This window comes from Protopterus annectens, chromosome 11.part0, assembly GCF_019279795.1.
Source record: "Protopterus annectens isolate FY-2018-M chromosome 11.part0, PAN1.0, whole genome shotgun sequence".
NCBI classification, from domain to species: domain Eukaryota; kingdom Metazoa; phylum Chordata; order Ceratodontiformes; family Protopteridae; genus Protopterus; species Protopterus annectens.
In genome coordinates this window covers 1,112,564,371-1,112,585,338 of record NC_056745.1, presented here as the reverse complement: position 1 = coordinate 1,112,585,338, position 20,968 = coordinate 1,112,564,371, and the positions used below count along the sequence as shown (strand labels likewise).

The window sequence follows — 20,968 nt, the reverse complement described above, 5'->3', positions numbered from 1 at the left end:
TGATATTTTGTATTACTTTAGAAGGGATTATAATAAAGTTGTGGGAGAACTAGGAAGTGTGTATCGGGGTGAATTCTACTAATTTCTTTTAAATGTTTGAAAACACAAAGATAATGGAACCCAAACATGATGTAATATCTTTAATTGGACCAGCATAGGTTTTGCAATTATTGGAGCTTTTGAGCTCGAGTCAGGCGTTATTATTTATAGACCCTTTCTCTTTTATATTGTGTTCCTGATGCAACTTTGCACCTTAGTTAGGATTTGCATTTATATGGATAAATCATTTGAAGCATCTGTGTGCACTATAGCAATTCAATTTTCATTAGCAAACAAATTAGTTGTTTTTCTGATACAGCAATTAAAAGCAACAGAATACAGAACACAGTTGATAGAGTGTAATGAATAACGGGTGAAAGTCCAAGGGTTACTAAGTTTTATATATTTATGAATGTCTGTGTTTTATAGAAGTTAGTGACTTTGTTGTATTTGTTTATTTACTGACATTTGCTTACCAGGAAAGTCCAACTGGGTAGAAGCTCATTTTTAGCAGAGGCCTTAACAGTTTCTGTAATGAGGATTTGCTGGTGTAGTGTAATTGTTTATTTTTTTTTTAAACAGATTTAGTGACGTGAAGGCTTCTTTTTGCATCATTGGTGTTCAGGCACTAGCAGAACTGAATCGCTGGAGAGAGGTACTTCCCTGGGTTCTTCAACAGTACGATGCACCAGAAAAAGTGCCTGCCCGAATTATGCAGATGTGGTACGTATGGCGGTCTACATGCTTGCTTCCTGCTGTGCCTGACATCCTCCTTAATCCCTTTCCCATTATGTAACTGCTGTAGTACTCTTGCTTCCTATTTTATTGTGTCTTACAGCTGCCTTAAGCCCCGGTTGTATTATTAATGCATTCTGAGCCCTGCATTGATGAGCTTATACTGTAAATATTCACTTACTGATTTTGATAGTAATGCCATATTTGGTAGCGGTAATACATATGTGCCATCTTTGCCTGTTGCTTGATTAGGCTAGTTCATTAATTCATATAGTTAAAAGCTATGCTGTTAATGAATAAATGTTGCTGTTCACGGATACAAAGTACAGGGTCTGATTCGGACTTCTGGTTATTGGCTATGCTTGAAATAGTCTACTGACTGATAATCTAGTTTTGACCTTTGAACTTACAAATGACCTTCTACTACGAATGTCTTGTGATTTACTGTCACAGTAACAAGTGATGCTGGTTGATCTGGTATGCTGTTGCTGGTGACTGGACAGCAGTGATGTATAGTAAGTAATACTGTTAGCTTGTAATTCCACTCATATTCTTACTCGTCTACTTTGGGGAATACTCTTTTTTTCAGTAACTGTCAAGGCCTGTTTGCTGTATACATACATACCTATGTATGTCTGTGTGTGTGTGTTTATATATATATATATATATATATATATATATATATATATATATAAAATAATCTGTATACGTGTACATGTCTGTGTGTTTATAGATATGTGCTAAAATCAAACATGCTCATACTTGGTTAAGAAATGAGCTTTATTCCCAGCCACTAATAAGTCTGTGAGCGCTTTTGTCATATATGCAGGACTTTTGCAGACCGTTACAAATAAAAAATAAAAGTACAGATTTTTGCGGTATATATAATACCCTTACTTCCAATGGTGTCAAGTTTCACCTGACTGCTGTAGTGACCCCAGGAGCAGTTACCCCCATCTATAGAGCTTTCTTCCTTATCTCGCACACACATGCAGCACACAAATTCTATGGACATAAATGTTTCAGTTGCCTTTTCATTTACAGCATGTCTTTGCAATGTAAGATGAAAAGGGTATCCAGAGATAACCTTGTGAACACAGGGAGAGAAGGCACCCTAGTCAAGAACCAAACCAGAAGACTTCCAAAAACATGAACAAATGAAAGAGCAGATGGATGGGCCCGACACTAACTGTTGGATTCACCGTGTTAGTAAGATAAAAAAATGTAAATTAAAGTAGCAGAGTAAGTAGTTTTGCCTCTGAACTTCTCAATAAGGAATCAAGAGTTCATCAGACTGCTAACAGAAAGTAATACATCCATCAAATAGTCCAAAGATCATCTGATAGCATCATGTCACTGGAAATCACATGACTTGAATATTCAACATTAATATTTAAAAGCCCTCCTTTTTTAAATAACATTTAAAGCTCAATGAGGAATTGAGACCAAATTGCTATTTGCATTCAGAACTTTCATTTGTACTATAATATTCCAAATAGTCTTCCCTACTGCTACAAGTAACAGTGTAATGTAACAACTTAAGGGCTTTTAAATGTTGTCAACATAAAACAAGTGACAGGAGGAAGGTAGAAGTAATTTATTCATGAAGATAAGAATTACTATGTTACAACACTGTATAGAAATTCAAATGTGTTTTGTAAAGTAAGTCATCCTGTAGCAGTGGTACCTAGTTTAACACATGATGTTATAATTGCCCAGTACTTTCTCAGCTGAAAGCACTGTGTAAACTATCAAGTGTGGGAGCACAGTTAGAAAAAATGTTATCAGAATACGGCTCTGCTATAAACATAAGAGGCCGATGATAGCCTGGCATAAAGTTAAAAATACAGAAGCCTGATAAAGAGAAAGGGATGGGTGTATAAACTTCAAAAAGGATCTAGAATCTGACTTTGGCTAAGAGGGATAGAAGACTGTGTCTTTTATCAGAGACCTGTTTCTGAGAGGGGAGAAGCCATAGTTCATGATCTGGATCCTTACCTTGATGTTCCAGCCATTAAAGCAATGAAGTGTGTGTGTGTGTGTGTGTGTGTGTGTGAAGTGTGTGTGTGTGTGTGTGTGTGTAGACAGAGAAGGAGAGACCCAGTAAGTAAAGGATACCTAAACAGGGTCTTAGGTCATCGTCAGTAAAATAAAAGCATAAAGCTCATCAGAAACAGGACTGTTAGCAGCAGGTTCTTATAGGCAGAAGTTACTGAAGAAAATGTAAGGAACTGCCAAAAGCAAAGGCAAAAAATGCTGACATGAGTTGCCTTTTATATAGGAAGGAATGAGAGAAGAAGTAACACCTACACCTGTATTTGTATTTGAAGAGGCCATAACCTCTACTTCCAGTAAGTGCACCGATGAAAAGTATTTCTGATTACCAAATTTGTATACACATGTTCGATTCTCAGCTAAAGCGTCTTCTGTGTGGAGACATGCGTGAATGGGCATACCTTCATTGAAGGTTGTGCATCAGAGCTGGCAACTCGGTACGTAAAAATCTACTGCCCATCATTAGCGGACCGGAGTTCCGCTGTGGCGACCTCTAACCGGGAAAAGCCGAAAGATACAACAACAATGGCAAGATGGTACATTAAGCAGGACTAGAGAATATATAGCTAGAGTAGATGGAGAAGCAGGTAAGCAGACTGGTCCCATCCCATAACCACATTTTGAGTACAGGAATTAGTTGCTGTATATGGTAAATAAAGACATACAGGTATGCATCAGCTATCAATTGCAAAACCCTTTGAAACACTTGTGAAGAAACTTTTACGTAGACATTTTGGGAGAACATTTAGGGATGGGTAAAACCAAAACTAGCATTTTAGGTATGTTTTATTGGCTTGGTATATTGAGTGATAATTGAGCTTCTGTGCAACTTATCCAGAATGGCAGAGGATGGCATCATATCCTGGTTTCAGATATCTGCTGATATTTATGCTCATTATTGGCCGAATAGCCATGCATCTTGTAGGCAAGTTAGTAAAGTCTAGTAACTGTTACCAATATGTTCTAATGATTGACTCTTCCTGAAGCACTACTGTTGTGGAAAAAACAAAGCAGTAAGCAAAGAATTAATTTTACTTTTCTTCACGGTAGGGATCATTGGTGGCTGCTGGCTTCAAAGTAAAGGTGTGGGTCTTACTGGAGTATGGCTTTTACATGCACACACATGCATGTATGCTAACAGGCACACAACACAGCCGTGTGGATGTACACACATGCACATTTATGTATACAGACATACACTTTCATGTGCACACATCTGTACTTGTGTATACACAGGCATGTACACGCGTGTGTGCATGCAGGCCCAGTTGCACACTTGACATATTACTAATTAGTACAGTTTGCAACACATACATGCACACACGTGTGCATGCAGGCCTAGTTACACACTTGACATATTGCTATTTAGTACAGTTTGTGACACAGACATGCACACACGTGTGTATGCAGGCCCAGTTGTGGACTTGACATGCTACTAATTAGTACAGTTTGCTCAAACCTTCGCAATGCCCCCCCCCCCCCCAAAAAAAAAAAAAACATTCTAGTGGCATAACTGAAACACTGAAATAATGAAAGACTTAAAAAAAATGTAGGCACGTGAATTAAACCCACCCATATGCACCCATAACAAAGGTGCACCTATTTAACTGACACATTTCTCTGTAGTTATTACTGTACATAAGTGTGCACACATAACTTATACATATGCTCACTCTTGCAACCATTCTTTTGACAGTAGTTTGGTATGTCAGTGATCCTTTTGGAGAAGAAAGTGTCCTCCACCTTATGCTCCCCCAACAGACACACACACACTGCATTTTATTTCTATTGTGGGGGTTACAGTTCACATAGTATGCAAAGCTAGTTGCAGGTGTCACAAAGTACAACACTGATCATATCTCTGTTGTTGAAATATTGAGTCTTACAAGTGCTGTATAAGAGTAGAGTTTTACATTGTCGTTATGTAAATGAAAATAACTAAATGCTATCTGAAAGGTTCACTGGCAGTGGCAGCTGAACATAGAGTTGAAAAAAGCCTTATTTAATGGAAATGCTTTTTTTTATCATACACCCATTCTTGCACAGCAAGTAAAGTTTACTTACTGTTTTAATTATCAGGCTACCTCAGGCTTTTGTCATCTGATGCAGCCTAAGCCAATGAGAAATGGCTGCTTGCTTCTTTATCTAACAACTCAATCAGCCCCCACTGAAGGACCATTTCCTACTTCTGAAATAGCATTATGACTTATAAGAAGGCAAACATGCCTTTATTCGCCTTTGGGACATATATTTAAATGCTGAGCTATTAACTTTTTAAGTGAATCAGAGCAATATTTAAAGATTGCTCTTGATTTTGGACCTTTTTCCTCACTGTTTCTGTCTTTATCCCCAGATTCTTGAACAAACAAACTATTTTGTTTATTTATTTAGTTATTTATTTGTTTAACCTTTGTTAACTGGGTTACTCCCACCAGGCTAGATGGAAAATTAAGTGTATTTGGGCAGTATGGCTAGTCCTAAAAAGCTGTTTACCACCCATATCCGGCTGCTTGCCAGTGCCAGTATGATTGCCTGCCAGCATCCTAAAAAAAGAGGTAGGTAATTTACTTCACACTGTACTGATGGAAACTTCAGCTTCTCTTCACACCACAGCTATTCCCTATGTTTTATACATTTAAATTTGTTGTCTTTCTGCTCTTTCCTGCCCACAATCTGCCTTATGTTAGCACATATTCATTTGTAATACTGTGTTTTTGCTAATGATCTATGTTCACTAAAGTTCAGGACAGCACCTAGAATTTTAGCTAAATATATAAGAATGAAACTGTACAAAAAGTGTGGCCTAGGGGGGTCCATTTTATTAATGAAGCTACATTGCACTGCCCCAAAGAGCACAGTTTTGGTCGTAGCCAAATTCATAGAAAGCAAAATAATAATAATAAAAAAAAAACAACACTATAAGGTGACAAAAAACGAACTGCAATGCACTTAAGTGCAAAAAAAACTTTAATCCTCACTTTCGTCTAAAGACTTCTTCAGAATACATACACAGCAAAAAAAAAAACAAATGTTAAATAGATCATGTAAAGCACTTATAAACCAATCACTTTAAAAACTCAATTAATCATTAAAAACTTGGGATTTAACTGTTCAATGGATGCATGACTGCGATCGTTAAGGAAACACTTAATGTTACCTGTCCCATTCAGCCCAGCAGGGTGATCAGCACCTAATTTAATTTGCCATTCTGTTTTCTTTCTTTCAACTCAGTTCTTATAATTACCCCCTCTCATATCCATAGGAACCTGTTCTAAGACACCAAATAAAAATTTCTTGTTTTCATATATGAAGGTCCTTACATGTTGTTGGAATATTTACAATACACTGTTAAGGTACCAGGTAGATTTTATTGTCAGTCAAAAGGTGTTATATATGGATTGCTCTGTGCTCACAATATTTAAGTTATTATGTAGGATTGACCACTAGCTGCCTGGGTAAAAGAATTAAAAAGCATATTTATAAGATCTTAGTTGAAAGAAGGGAGACGGCATGAGAAATTATATTAGGTGCCGATCACCTGCCTCAGCTGAATGGGACACTGTTTTCTTAACAATCACAGACTTGCCATCCATTGAAGGGTTAAATCCCAAGTTTTTGGTGATTAACTGCATTTTTAAAGTGATTTATTTATCAGTGTTTTACATAATGTATTTAACATTTGTTTTTTTACTGTATATGTATTCTGAAGAAGTCTTTACACGAAAGCGTGGATTAAAGTTTTTTCTACGCTTAAGTGCATTGCAGTTCGTTCTCTTGTCATCTTATAGTTTTTTTTTTTTTTTCTTTTTACTGGTTGCTGTTTACCACTTTTCAGGATTTGACCAGATTTTTTAGTCAAATTCATAGAAAAGCAATTGATCGGTGTCCAGGAAAACCCTTGTAGATTTATTAATGTGACTGAATACTTTCCTTCTAAGCAAGTAATGTGCATAAAGGGGTTAAGTAACTTTTTTTTTGCAGATCTGCGGGTAGGGAGTATAGAAGTAGAGAGGATAATTGGGACCAGAATGAGAACCTGGGGGGACTGCTGTGGCAGGTTCAGAGATGCTCTCTCCACATTTCCCGTCATCCCCCGTGGGCCTATTGTTCCTTCAAATCTCAGCATCACTCGGATGTTGAAATAGAAAAGTAAGAGCCAGAAGTCACTGCTGACATCAGACAGAGGGAAGGGAATGTTTTGTTTGCTTTTCATTACTGCCACATTTTCTGAAAAGCATGGTACCATGGCTTCTGTACTGTACCCAGTATGAGTACACACTTCCATGCACCCTTTATTTCCAGCCAGAGTACTAGCACATTGCTGGGAAGACTGATGCACCCTGAGTCCCAGACTGCAAGGGCCATATTACCTCGTCTTCCTGTGGGTGGCATTGTAGTAACGCCATTTGGTCTTCTTGTAGGTGGCGGTGCTACAACAGAAGTACATCAAAGACCCCCCCATGGCTAAGCCTTCAGTGGTCAAGCAGTCCCATCAGTCTCTGCATGGCTTTTGTAGCAGCTAGACCCCTAATTGAATTCAGGGTGTATACCTATGGGCCAAAACAAACACTGAGCTGTGTGTATTCTGTCCTAGCTTTACTGTTTGAGTTTTGTCATACTATTACTTAATGAATCCTAAGTGGGCCTTCTGAAAACCCTAAGCAAACTATGTTTTGAGTTAAGAAAGTGGTTGACTAAGTCAAATGCTATAAGCTAATATACTGTAATGCTGTGTTGTGAGAAGTGAAGACTATAAGTATTAATGCACCTTTGCTTGTAGTTTCTGAGATGTTTTTAATAAATGTAGAAATTTCAAAGTGTGTTGGAAAGCTGAGGAATTAGTTGGATCATGTACACTGGCTAATAGAGAAGGAGGCATTTTCAAGACAGAAGGATGGTTCCTGCTAACATCGGTGGCTGAGTATGAAGAGCACAGTGTTTCTAAGAAGTGGTGGTGCTTATTTGTTTCTACACCTATGGCCCTATCGAGGAGGTTAGATGTAAGCGTGAAATAGATGATTTAGTGATATCTTTTAAATCAGAATTTTGGATTAAGACTTGTAGAATAGTGACTGAAAGTTGAGGTGCTTGGGGCAGAAGTGTTTTGGAATAAAGTCTGCCTGTTTAAGAGATGACTTTGGATTCCTGTGATTTTTCCAGTTACTTATTATGTAAGAGAGTTCTTTTCCACCTTGACAATATTCCTAATAAGTTAAACTGTTCTTGGTGTGCTGGAAGCAAGGTTTTCTTGCTTCAGGGTACACCATTCTCTTTTTTTTTGTTTAATAATGCCTTTATTGATGATGTGTGTCCATTTTTGTACAAATAATGTCAGTAATCTACTCTAAAGCAACACTTAAATCTTCGATTCTGAAAAGTGATTCTCTGATTATGTGGAACATTTCAAGAATATTAGGGGACCAACAGCAGAATTGATGTTTTTCCCATTTAATATTATTTGGAATGGCTTTAGCTATTAAAAAAATGTAGAAAGGTAGCAGGGCATAGGCTGCTAATGATGTTCTTGGATTTTTAGACTGTGTGTACAGAATGTGAGGATATCTGTGACAGTGATGTCTAGGAGATGGTTTGTACCATTTAATATACTGGGTCGTGTTGGATTTGTAATATGGGTTATGACCTAAGACGCACTTTGAGAGTTGGTATTGGATTATGCATTATCTGTTACAGTTGTAGTGCTATTATAGTGTAAGCTTACAATCTTCTAAATCAGGGTGTTAGTGAACTGAACATTATTTAACACTGTCACTGATGAGGGAAGATAAATTCAGGCTGTACATGTAAAGATTTTTGTTGCATTGGCTGGTTATAGTTCACAAAGCAGCCAGTTCGTAGTGGTGGCATTTATAGTGTTAGTGGACCATAGTTGGGCTTCCAGTTGTTTATCTGAAATAGTACTTCCACCAGATTTGCTATTCCTGTCTGTCACTGCTGAAGATTGTATAGGATGATATAATGGAATGAGGTATCAGATGCTTTTTAAGTTAAATTTCTGTAATTTCAAATACATAAATTATGATTTTGATGGTCTTGCTTCAAGCAAGTCCAGTATGTTTATACCACTGCACATAAGATGAACAAATGTTAAACCTTTGTTGGGAGGGAGACCAGTAGAGGTATTAGTGGGAGTTTTGGATGTTGCTGTTGTGGGATGAATGTGTTTTGAGTTCATATTTACTTTTTAGTCACTTAGTATGGATGCTACCCAAAGTGATGAGGAGGAAATGAGGTAGGTAAACAAGTGTATGGGGAGAGTCATTGTTTAAAGTGGGAGTGGATGCTGAGAGGACCACTGGTTTGTAGATTTTTATGGAAAATTAATCTGTGGCTGTGGTGTATTAGCTGAATGTGTTGACAGGTAATGAATGTTTGTCTGAGTTGCAAAAAGTTCTAGTAAAAGGTTATAGGTTTGTTCATAGGATGATACTAAGCTATTGGCCCGGAGGCCCTTATAAGCCTAGCCAAGAATTTTTGCCCATGTTCCCTCAAAGTCGGCACCTGTTTCTCCCATCCAACAGGGACACAGGTGGGATCCCAAGGGTATATTTTCTGTTTCCCATCCTGTCGTCCAGGTTTCTTTTAAAGAAGGCTAGAGAGGTACTCAGCTTGACATGGAGAGGGAGTCTGTTCCACAGACGGGGGAGTCTTTGGGACACAAATCTATCCCGCCAACAAGTTCTATTAATGTCACAGACCAGGTTAAGGCCTTATGTGTGGGTTACATGAGTGGAGTTTGTCTTGAGGATATGCAGCAACCCCATCAAGGCTGGGTATGAAATGGCCTTGTATGCCAGGCACAGGTCACCTCTGAGCAGTCTGTATTTGACTGAGTAGAAGGATAGGGCTTTTAGCCTATCTGTATAGGATAGGTGTTTGAGACCCTGGATTTTCCTGGTCAGGAACCTCTGTGGTCTCTCCAACTGCTGCATGTGCTTGGCAAGGTATATTCCGAAGGGAACATTGTACTCGATAATGGGTCTGATAAGGGAGGAGTACAGGGATGTTATGACCTCCTTGTTCCTGGATGAAATACCCTTATTTATGAGGTGGGCCATGTAGAAATCCTTCTGTACAACAGAGGCAACGTCGTGGTCAAAAGTCAGGTTGCTATCAACCTGGGTACCCATGTCTCTAACGAGTGATTGCATGCTTAGTACGTTGTTATTAATCTGATAATTAGTGGGGATGACATTTTCCCCAAAGGGGATAATGATGTATTTCTTGGCATTTAGTTTGAGGCCATGCTTCTGGCACCAGTCATTAGTCTCGGTAAGACCCTCTTGGAGGATGTTCACATCATTAGGGGAATTTAAGACAGTTCCCAGCTTGCAGTCATCTTGTTTGGTTTCTTGTTTTTCAAGATCGCACAGTTTTGGGTAAAACAGGGTATGAAAGTGTAATTAAGAAAATTAAGAACCATAATAAACAAATGTTTATGGTTGAAACTGCATTTTTAATCATGGTAGGAACTGCCCTGGCTGTTTACGAGTGTACACATTTTGATTTGATAATTTTAAAGACTATCAGTGTAATAATTTCTGCTGGGGAATCCTATTTCAAATGATGGTATTGAACAGTCAGTGTTGTTATTTGTGATGAAACTCAGTGTCTTAGAGCATACATCCACCTGTTTTTGTGGCCATTCAGAAAACTGTAGTTACAGTTAATTAAGGGGTAAGTGCAAGTCTTTCAGTTTACATTGTGAATGAGACCATGCACCTCATATATGTGCATGTTACTGGGATGGGTGATTGCAGTATAGTCTAAGGAGTTGAACAAGTGACTTACTAAAGAACTAAAATAGCCTTCTGGGGGTGTGAAGGCTACATGTCTGTTTACCTTCTTGCCCCCCCCCCCTAAGAATGGGGTAGCATTTGGTTGCAGGGATTGGAGGATCTGGGGCTTTTTGGTGAGTGCTTGAGCAGCAATGACAATATGTTAGCTTGGGTACCTTGCATAGAGGCTGCTGTGTAGACACTTCCCAGTAAGATGCACACAGTAACATGCATGTATATGACATATCTGTATCACTGCGTGTGTCCAAATTAGCAATTTTAGTTCTTAAAAGTATAGTCTTTATCTGCTAGAAGTTTGCCTTGAAGTCATGTTGCATATTCCACATGCTGGAGAAGGAAACGTATCGTTATTATTTTGAAAAGTAAAATCAGGCTCTGAAACTATGTGCCTTTACTTATTTATTTAAGTTAATTATTTACTAATTAATTTATCTGGGTAAGTGAAGTGATCTGTAGACCCTTTTCATCCATGACTCAGGCCAAGAACACAGAAAAGTTGATTAAGGAGTGATCAATGGAATCAAAACCTTCTTTTAGTCATCATCATCAGCCCCCTTTTTCCCATTTTCTATTGTGTTAACTGTCACCATCTCTCTCGATTCAATGCCACACTTCTCCCTTCTTCAACATTCATGCCTGACTGTCGCAGGTCTTCTTTCACACAATCCATCCACCTCTTTGTTGGATGTTCTTGTTTCCTTTTACCTTCTTCCTGTCTATTCCAAATCTTCTTCACCAGATTGTCTCTTGCTTTTCTGCACATATGTCTGAACCACTATAATCTGTTCTCGTTAATCTTTTCTGCAATTAGAGCTACTTTGGCTTCTGCTCTTATGTACTCTCTTCATCTGCAGCACAGTATGCATCCTTGTGCATCCTACCACCCTTCAAAGGCACTTCATTTCTATCACCTCTAGCTTTCTCATCTGCTCTGCCTTTACTGCCCAGGTTTCTGTACCATACAGTAGTACTGGTCGCACCACTGTTTTGTTGTACACCTCACTTTTCAGCTTCTTTGGAATTCTTCTGTCATAGTCTACACCTGAGACTCTATGCCAGTTTGCTGCAGCCCCTCTGATTCTAGTTTTACCTCTTCATTCAAATTTCCCTTCTCCTCAACCACCTCTCCCAGGTACTTGAAGCTATTTACCTGTTCCTCTATCTTCCTTCTTATTTCAACTCTCAACTTCTTTTGATTTCCCTAGTTTGCTGCCATTAACACTGTCTTATCTATGCTTAGTTTCATCCTATGTGCCTTCAGTTTTGCATTACATTTCCATATCCTTTGCTGACATTTTTGCTCAGTCTGCCTGTAATACCACATCATCTGCATACAGCAACTTTGTTGATCTGTCCCCTCCAACCTGTTTGCTAATGTAGTCCATCATCAGTATGAACAGCAGTGGGCTCAGAGCTGAACCCTGGTGCACTCCCACTCCCATTGAGAGCCCTTCTGTAAGGCCGAACACTGTTCGTACTTCAGTCAATGGGTCCTTGTACATAGCCTGCACTAATTCTACCAATGTTTTTGCGACTTCGAACCACAGCAGTAGTGCCAAAATCAGCTTTCTTGGGACCTTGTCACATGCTGTCTTCAAGTCTAGGAATGCCCATTTGGACTCTTTCTTCATCTCTAGCTTCTCCTCAACTATCTGTCTCACGGCAAACATCAGGTCAGTTGTGCTGCATCCTGAGCTGAATCTGAACTGCTCATTTTCTCATCTTACTTTCTACTACTCTGCTTATTCGTTTATCAGTCACCCACTCCAGAAATTTCATGCAATGTGATAGGAATTTGATGCCTCTGTACTGCCTGCAGTTGTGGATATCTTTTTGTTCTTGTACACTGGCACAAGTATGCTTATTCTCCAGTCATCTGAGATGCGCCTTCTTCAACTGCTATGAGTACCCTCAAGAGCCGTTTCTCCCCATCTCACCCAGCATCTTTATCATATCTGCTGTGACCTCATCTGAGTCCATTGCTTTCTCTAACTTCATTTTCCTTAGCACTATCCTTATTTCTGCTAGGGTGGGCTCCTCTCCTTTTCTCATTGTAGGCTGTGTGACTATGTGAGGTATTCACATCTGTGCCAGGGAGAATAGAGCAGTGCAATCATAACATATGCAAGCATAGCTAGCTGGAGTTTTGTAAATAATTTTGTCATTTGACTATCACACTGACTTGTACAGATGCATGTGTTAAAAATGTATCAACAATGTTGTTATAACTGCTTAAATGTTTCTTAAAACAAAGAATTCTGGAAGTGAGGAGTAGAAGTTTTTGAAATTGTTGTATAATTTTCAAATACTGCAACAGATCTTAGCAAAACTCTGAATGTGTTTTGTGCCAGAATCAGGTGATCAAATGTGATGTCATTCTGTAACCAGCACTCGGAGGATGGAACTCTCACAGCAGGTTGTTTTGTTTTCTTTGGAACCTGATATAAAAGATCTGTGCCCATTGTCACAGTCAGTTAGTTGAGCTCAGTTCAGATAGTTGGAAGTTCATCACCTTGCTTATGGAAATAAGCATGTCAGGATCCACTCTTGCCTTGCTGTATTAATTAAGTTAGCTAAAGAACAGCTATTCTTTAGTCAGTTAGGAAATATAGTGACATTAGTTAAGTAGTCTTTTTTGGCATCTGTTTGAATCTGTCCAGCTGTGTTATTTTTATTTCTCCTGTGATTGAAACTTTGGTGTTTATTATACTTGGATATTTATTATTCTCATGTTTTCTATTTTATTATTTATTATGAAATATTTTATACCTTTCATTGTGGCTTGTCTTTTAGAGAATACTTTTAATGTCTTGAGAGTACTTATGCTTATTGTAGTGATGCCTTGACCACTCCAAAAAGCCTGGCTGCTTTGGTTACATTCTACCCTTTATGTTACTATTGATTTTACTCAGTATAATTGGATATCCTTGTAAGAGCCTGAGAGAGATTGACTGGTGGCAGCCTAGTTACTTTTAGCCTGGGCTGAAGGGGTACAATTAGTAAATCCGTACCAGCCTTTCCCAGGAGTGTGTGTGTGTAAAATCAAATACCTAGGTGTGAGTGTGGAACTGGGACACAGCAATCCAAAATGAGTCTTGTTTGGGATCTGGAAAAACAGAGAGTCCAGTCCCAGGTCTGGAGTGGGTTCCCTGTGTGCTTTTGGGGGAAATTGTGCTTGATACAGAGAGCTGCATCTGAAATACTGTGGAAATCCATTCCTGTTTTTAGTGATGGTCTCTCACCAGTGTCAGTGGTGAGGATTGAGGCTCCTCGATTACTGGCTTGGCGTAGAGAGAGGCCGTCACAGGCTGTTTCTGGGGCAGTACAGCTTCTGTGGAGTTTTTTTTCCATCTTCCTTTGATGGCCTGTGAATTGATGAGCAGGTTGTTGCTGGCATAGCTTATGAAGGGTGTCTGACTATCTTCTTTATCTTTCTGTCTTTACCTTGAAACCTGATATAGTTTCTTTGTGCCACCTACTGAGTCACTTTCCAGAAGTTGGTAGAATGCCTCTGATGTCTTATTCTTTGCTATTGCAACTCCTTTCTTAGCTTTTTTGTTAGCCAACCGGTATTCCTTCTGAGCTTGGTCGGTCTTTTCTGTCTCCTACTTTTTCCTGCACTCCTCTTTTTTGATGACTTCCTGGACTTCTGCATTCCACCTCCAGCTTTCCATATGTACTTTATTTCCATATCCGGCTCAGCCACATATCTGTTCTGTAGTCTTCACACACGCTGTTTTGAGGTGCTGCCATTCTTCTTCAGCTCCACCTATTTCCTCCTTTTCTTGTGGACTTAAAAGCTTCTTTTAAGTCAATAAATATTTCTTCTGTTAACCAGCCTTAGTCTGTATTAATGAAAATCGTATCAGCAACCCCTGATAGTGCAGAGCAGCAGTATCACAACCTAGTCAGCTGTTTTATAACCTAGTCAAAGCAGCAGTGTTATAACCTAGTCGGAGTAGAAGTATTATAACCAAATCAGACTATAGCTACCAGTATAATAACTTAGTCATAACAGCAATATTATAACTTAGAGTGTTATACTCTAGTCAGAGCAGCAGTGTTGTCCCCTAGTCTGAAGCTGTGCTGATGCAAAACAGGTATCTCATTATGTTCTCCCATTAAGATGGGTGATGTAATAAGATAGTTATTTATGCACTTTGCAGTCCGTGTGCTATATGTTATACATAGTTATTTGTGCACTTTGCAGTCCATCTGCTGTATGTTATATGTAGTGTGCACTTTGCAGTCTGTCTGCTATATGTTATACATAGTGTGCACTTCACAGTACATTTGCTATATGTTATACGTAGTTATTTGTCCACTACACAATATGTCTGCTTTACGTTATATGTAGTTATTTGTGCACTTTGTATTCATCTGCTATATGTTATGCGTAGTTATTTGTGCACTTCACAGTATGTCTGCTATATGTTATATGTAGTTATCTGTGCACTTCACAGTATGTCTGATATATGTTATTTGTGCACTTTGCAGTCCATCGGCTATATAAGTAGTGTGCACTTCACAGTATGTCTGCTATATGTTATACGTAGTTATTTGTGCACTTCACAGTATGTGTGGTATAAGTTATATGTAGTTATTTGTGCACTTTGCAGTCCATCGGCTGTGTATGTAGTGTGCACTTCACAGTATGTCTGCTATATGTTATACATAGTTATTTGTACACTTCACAGTATGTGTGGTATAAGTTATATGTAGTTATTTGTGCACTTTGCAGTCCATCGGCTGTGTATGTAGTGTGCACTTCACAGTATGCGTGCTATATGTTGCACGTAGTTATCCGTGCACTTCACAATATGTCTACTATATGCTGTATGTAGTTGTTTGTGCACTTTGCATTCAATCTGCTATATGTTACACATAGTTATTTGTGCACTTTGCAGTCCATCAGCTATATGTTACACATAGTGACCTGTGGACTTCACAGTATGTCTGTTGTAAGCATTGCTTACTGAGTCTCAGTAAAGTTAAATTATACAGCTGCTCATTAGAAGAATTGAAGTTTGTTAAGGATGTTTTTATGTGGGATGCACGTCAATTAAAACTAGAAAAAGACCAGTTTCATGGTGCTGAGGTTTGGATCCTTAACGGCAATCCTGGTGTCCCAGGTTTATTTATCATGTTTGGATGCTGGTGGCGTTAACTGTGGGGTTATGGAATTAGATGACCAACCATGCTTCATTCATTTTGGAAAGAAGGTGATTGTTAAGTTCTTCAACTTGAGCAGTACGTGCTAAGATAGACAGAAAGATAGATAGGAACCAGCCTCTTGCACAGTGGACGAGCACGGAAGCGGAAGCACAACCATCTGTGAGGGAGCATTGCAATCTACTTGGGATATAGGTGTGTGCAAGAATACATCTGTTTTAGGTGCAGCATTACAGGCAATGCATTGTGCTCATCATCTGCCAGAGTGAGACGGGTATAAGGCTTAAGGAAGAGACTTAGAGTGACACTTATATGATGGCCATCCAGCTTGTCACTCTAACATTCCATTACATACAGTATTCCTAGCACACATCTTCTCAATGTGTGGTGTTATCATTAGGTAGGATGAAGAGCCAGATCTGTAGCATGCAGATAGGGTTAAATGTTCATGGTGCTCAAGGACAAAAAAACCCCCCCACAAAGTAATACTAATTAAGTGCCAACAGGAAAGTGAGTTAGTGACCATCATAAGCTAGGAAAAAAACAGGCCAGGTAACTGATGTCAGGGATCAGAAGCCCGTTTGTTACACTGAGTTTCTCCCTTAGAACAGCTGTTATGGTCTCTATCACAAATACACTTTTCATCCTTTTTTAATAATTACTTCTGATGTCTTTCTCCCTAACCGAAAATTCATCTAGAAAAAAACTTGTAATTGCATCGTCTAATTCTGAGATTTCTTGTTGGATTTGAAACACATGACTAGGAGGCTAGGCTGTAAGGATGGTTCAGAATACTCAAATGTAGCAGAGTCACCAAGTACATTATCGTTTAGATATTCATTACAAAGAAGTGCTGATCTGCACTTCTTTGTATTTTGTTTGTCGAAGAAATACTTAGTGTCTAAAAAACAGAGTGTGACAGTATTTTAGAAATAAGTGGGTCACTTTGATGGGATTCACATGATTGTCAGAAATGTATACAGATGACAGGCAAAAGGGATTCTATTCGTCTTAAGCATTTTAAAAGAGACACTTTTTGTTTTGTGTGCCAATGTAGTGATTTTTTTTTAATCCCCCCTCTCTCGTTCTCCTATCTTCCTAGGAAAATGTTTTACTGAGGTGCAGATGAACCAGATGGCCTGTTTCATTTTAGGCGTACTTTTGTGTAACTTGAGGCCTGCAGAGCCAGTTACATCATTCATCACTTAAATTCTGTATATGGCAGCTAGCAGTACAACTTGTTGGAATCGGAGATATTTATCTTATTAACTGTTTTACAGTAAGAATGTTGGGATGCTTTTTCTGTGAAGCCTGCATATCCTTATGGTCTGAATGGATTTTCACTGCATCTCTAGTTTCCTCCTATATGTCATAGACGTTTTATAGGTGAATTGGTGATGCTGTAAATTGCCAATGGTGAGTGTGCACGTCCAGCGATAAATGCATCCTACACAGCCTGGCTCTGTCTTAAACCCTTTGCTTGCCAGAGTAGGCTTTAACTCTTCTGTGACCCCTGAATAACATGAAGTAGTACTGGACAATCAATGAATGTTGGCACTGTCATAGTGGATTTACTTAAATAGTTTTATTTTGCTGCTTTGCTGTCAGTTTGGGTATTTTATTTCTAAAGCATTATGTCATAAAAAAACAGTTTCAGAATTATCTTTAATGTTGCTGTTTTGTTATTTAATATTCTTGCACCCAGATTTCTTCTGAAGTATTCAGAACAAATAGGACATTCCCAATCAATTTTCTTAATACTTTGTTGAAAAACAGACAATGGTTGTATAACACCAGCAGTTGTTTTTATGTCTGATGTAGAGATACAGGCACAGGTGCTGTATACGTATACCTCACCACACACAGAGATGCACATGTATTCCTATACACCACTGAATGGTTATCATAAAACACCTGTTTGTGTTTTATTAAAAAAAAGTCATATTTACTGTATAATCCTTTTCTTTTGTACAGTATTCTTTTGTACAGTAAAGTGGAAGAACCGCAGATGATCCAAGAAGCTGTGCAACTCTGGCTGAAGGATTCCAAGAACCGCACCTTGCCTGCATATGGTGCCGTGGCAGAGCTGTACCTGCTTCATGTGCTGATACCTCTGGGGCAATTCGGAGAAGCAGAGCTGCTGGTCCAAGATCCAGTGTCCTTTCCTGAAGGTCAGCAGCAGGGAGCACTGAGATTCATCTCACAAAGCAGAGGGGAACAGACTGACTCAATGTTGCATCAAAAATCGGCACATCATCAGGAAATGTCAGACAACAGCCAAGCTGGGAGGGGAGGTAATGATAAACCTTGTCTTGGTAGTAGAGTTTGTAGTGGAGCAATCCAGTAACACTGAGTGACTGGGAATGACTTACTATGAAATATGTTATATTCAGGTAAAATAGTGGTCACTTTCTGAAGTAATGCCTTTGATCACCATTTCTTTGTCATGTTTGAAGTTTCTAACACACAGCCACTGGGCACATTTCTGCAAAGACTCGAAACATGTCTGAATTGCAAGTATATAATTCAGTGGAAGCATGAATTAACGCTTATTAGACCATAGGCAAATGGTACATTAGTATCCTGATTGGAGAACGAACGTTCTCCAGCAGGGTGTTAATGTACAAGTAATGCCCAGTGAAAAACATGACCGCTGCTTCATGGCAGCATATCAAGGTGCTGTGGAGCTTGGACTGAGAAAATGGAATGGCCGCCATTATTTGAAGCTCACTAAGCAGTGTTTTTTCTGTTTAGTGAGTGTAAAATATAAAAAAAAAGACAACAACAAAAAAAATATGTGCGTGTGTTTATGCCTGTGTGTGAGTGTATGCGTGCATGTCCTTGAAAGTGAGAGTGAGCGAGCCATTATTTTACACTCGCTAAGCAGCATTTTTGCTGTTTAGCAAGTGTAAAACAAAAAAAAACAAAAAAAATTAAAATAAAGCGTGTGTGTGAGAATGTATGCATGTATGTGAGTAAAACAGAGTGATCGATTTAGTAAAACAGAAGTGTGTTTGTTTCTGTCTGCATGTGTGCGTGAATGCATGCATGAAAGCAGAGAGACTGTGTGTGTGTGTGTGTGTGTGTGTGTGTGTGTGTGTGTGTGTGTGTGTGTGTGTGTGTGTGTGTGTGTGTGTGTGTGTGTGTGTGAGAGAGATCGAGACAGAGTGAGAGCGAACTTGTATGAGTGAATGTGTGTATGAAAGCAGAGGAGACTGTGTGTTTGTGTATTGGAGAGAGAATGGACTGCATGTAAAATTGTTGTGTTTCACTTGCTTATTATTTTTTACGTATGTTTGATGTAAAATGCACCCACCACCACCATTAATATATACTACAGCTAGTTTGAAACATTAGGCGGAGGAACTATTTTACATTAAAATATATATAAAAAAATAATATAGTACTTAAAAAAATAAATAAGCAAGTAAAACAACAATTGTACAGAGAGCCCATTTGTGCAATAATGCTCTCTAGGGTATGTGTTAAGGTGTAATTTACGCCCTTCCAGTGGTGTAGAGGCCCTCTGCCACATAACACCCATGGGCGGGTGTTAATTACACATTAACACACACCCTGTCAGGCATTATTGCTTGCTTTTTTTCCTGTCTGAAATAATACCTTCAGTTGGTCTAACTGAAGCTTGGTTCCTATTCACTCCAATGGAGATCAGGAAGTTTGCACTGTAACTTCCAATGGGCAGAGCCTAAGCCTTTTGACAGAATCAAATTATGTACTTTCAAACAAATGTTCATATCTCTGGAACCACAGGGTTTATGAAAGAAGTATAAATGGCAAACCCTTCAGCACAAACTATTTTTATAGTGGTATTATTCTTTAGATTCTAAGTCTTAAACTAAATTTTACAAGTCAGAGTAAACACAGTAACTATTACGTTTGTAATATTTTGTAAACAACTTACTCTCAGCAACCACTTACTTTACACACATACTATCAGCAGCATTTTGTTCACCTAGCTGAGAGCTTTCATATGAGGCTATGGAGTTCTGTCTGTGTTACTTGGTTGTTGAGATATTTAGTAAAATGTCAAAACTATATGGATATAAACTGATATCATGAAAACAAGTTAATATCTCTTTACTTGCACAATACAGAGGTCAAATATTAATGTGGTTGAGTTTCCCATTGTGTAAGCTTTAAGATGAAATATTTTAAAACCTTGTACATAGCATGGTTTTGGAATAATTGATGCAATATTTGATGCCTTGAGGCGTCAGTAGGTGTAAACTGCAGATGCACCTGGAGGTGTCACTGGGATGTAATGAGTTAATTAGCAATTATCTGTTGTGAAATCACAGTTTGCTGGCAGTGGAGTAACGGATGGATGACCGTCTGTGTTTTGACTCTCATTAAGATTAGTCAGCCAAGGCAAATCAGGACATATTATGAAAGTAATTAATGAAGTGAATATGAAGCATGTGATGAACTGTGCCTAAAAATGAGTATTTGGCAGACACTCTGCTTGCATCATGTTTTTTTATGTAATACTGTAAAGTTCCGTAGGTTTCAGCAGCACATGACAAAGCGTCATGCGAAGGTAATGCCTTGATACTAGTTAAGCTTCCCCTTTAAATATTTTTGACAGAGACTGGTTCTGATGTCAGACTGACGTCTTTTCATTTGTCTGTAGTTCCTTCATACTCAGCACTCTGTTTCTGGTCCCTGTAGTAATTGTGTTGAAACTGTTTGGTGCACTGAATGTGTTGCTTGAATCCTTGGTGCTCTGAAAAGAGGTTGTTATGTCTCAATAGTAGGATTGTCACCTTTAGAGTCATAAACCTGGGGGGAAAACACTTCTTTGCCCCCCCCATTTTGATAAAGAAATATGCACTATCTTTCCTTAAAAGTTAGCTAGGATGGTAATTATGACCTTTAAACTGTAGATCTGATGTTGCTATGTCCATTCATTCTCAGCCTGTGGATTATTGGATTTGACTCGTATCCAGCCGACCTGTTTAGAATCTTAAGTGGCCTGTTTAGACTCTTAAGTTCAAGAGTCCCACCTCCTCTACCTGTAATACTCTTATCTAACAGCCTCTCCTCAGATCTCATTCGCTGCTATTGTGTTAAGATTGTGAATGAGAGCTCCGACAATTTATATCCTTTTGGGATAGTTTTTGGATAGATTT

General features: G+C 38.7%; 1 protein-coding gene across 1 annotated transcript in view; it reads left to right on the top strand.

Moving 5' to 3' along the window:
- PEX26 (peroxisomal biogenesis factor 26) overlaps nt 1-20,968 on the top strand; it is a 120,997-nt gene that overhangs the window by 51,038 nt on the left and 48,991 nt on the right. The window contains exons 2-3 of the mRNA XM_044088467.1: nt 622-762; nt 17,793-18,112. Coding sequence (XP_043944402.1) covers nt 622-762; nt 17,793-18,112 — 461 coding nt within the window. The remainder of the gene's footprint in view (nt 1-621; nt 763-17,792; nt 18,113-20,968) is intronic.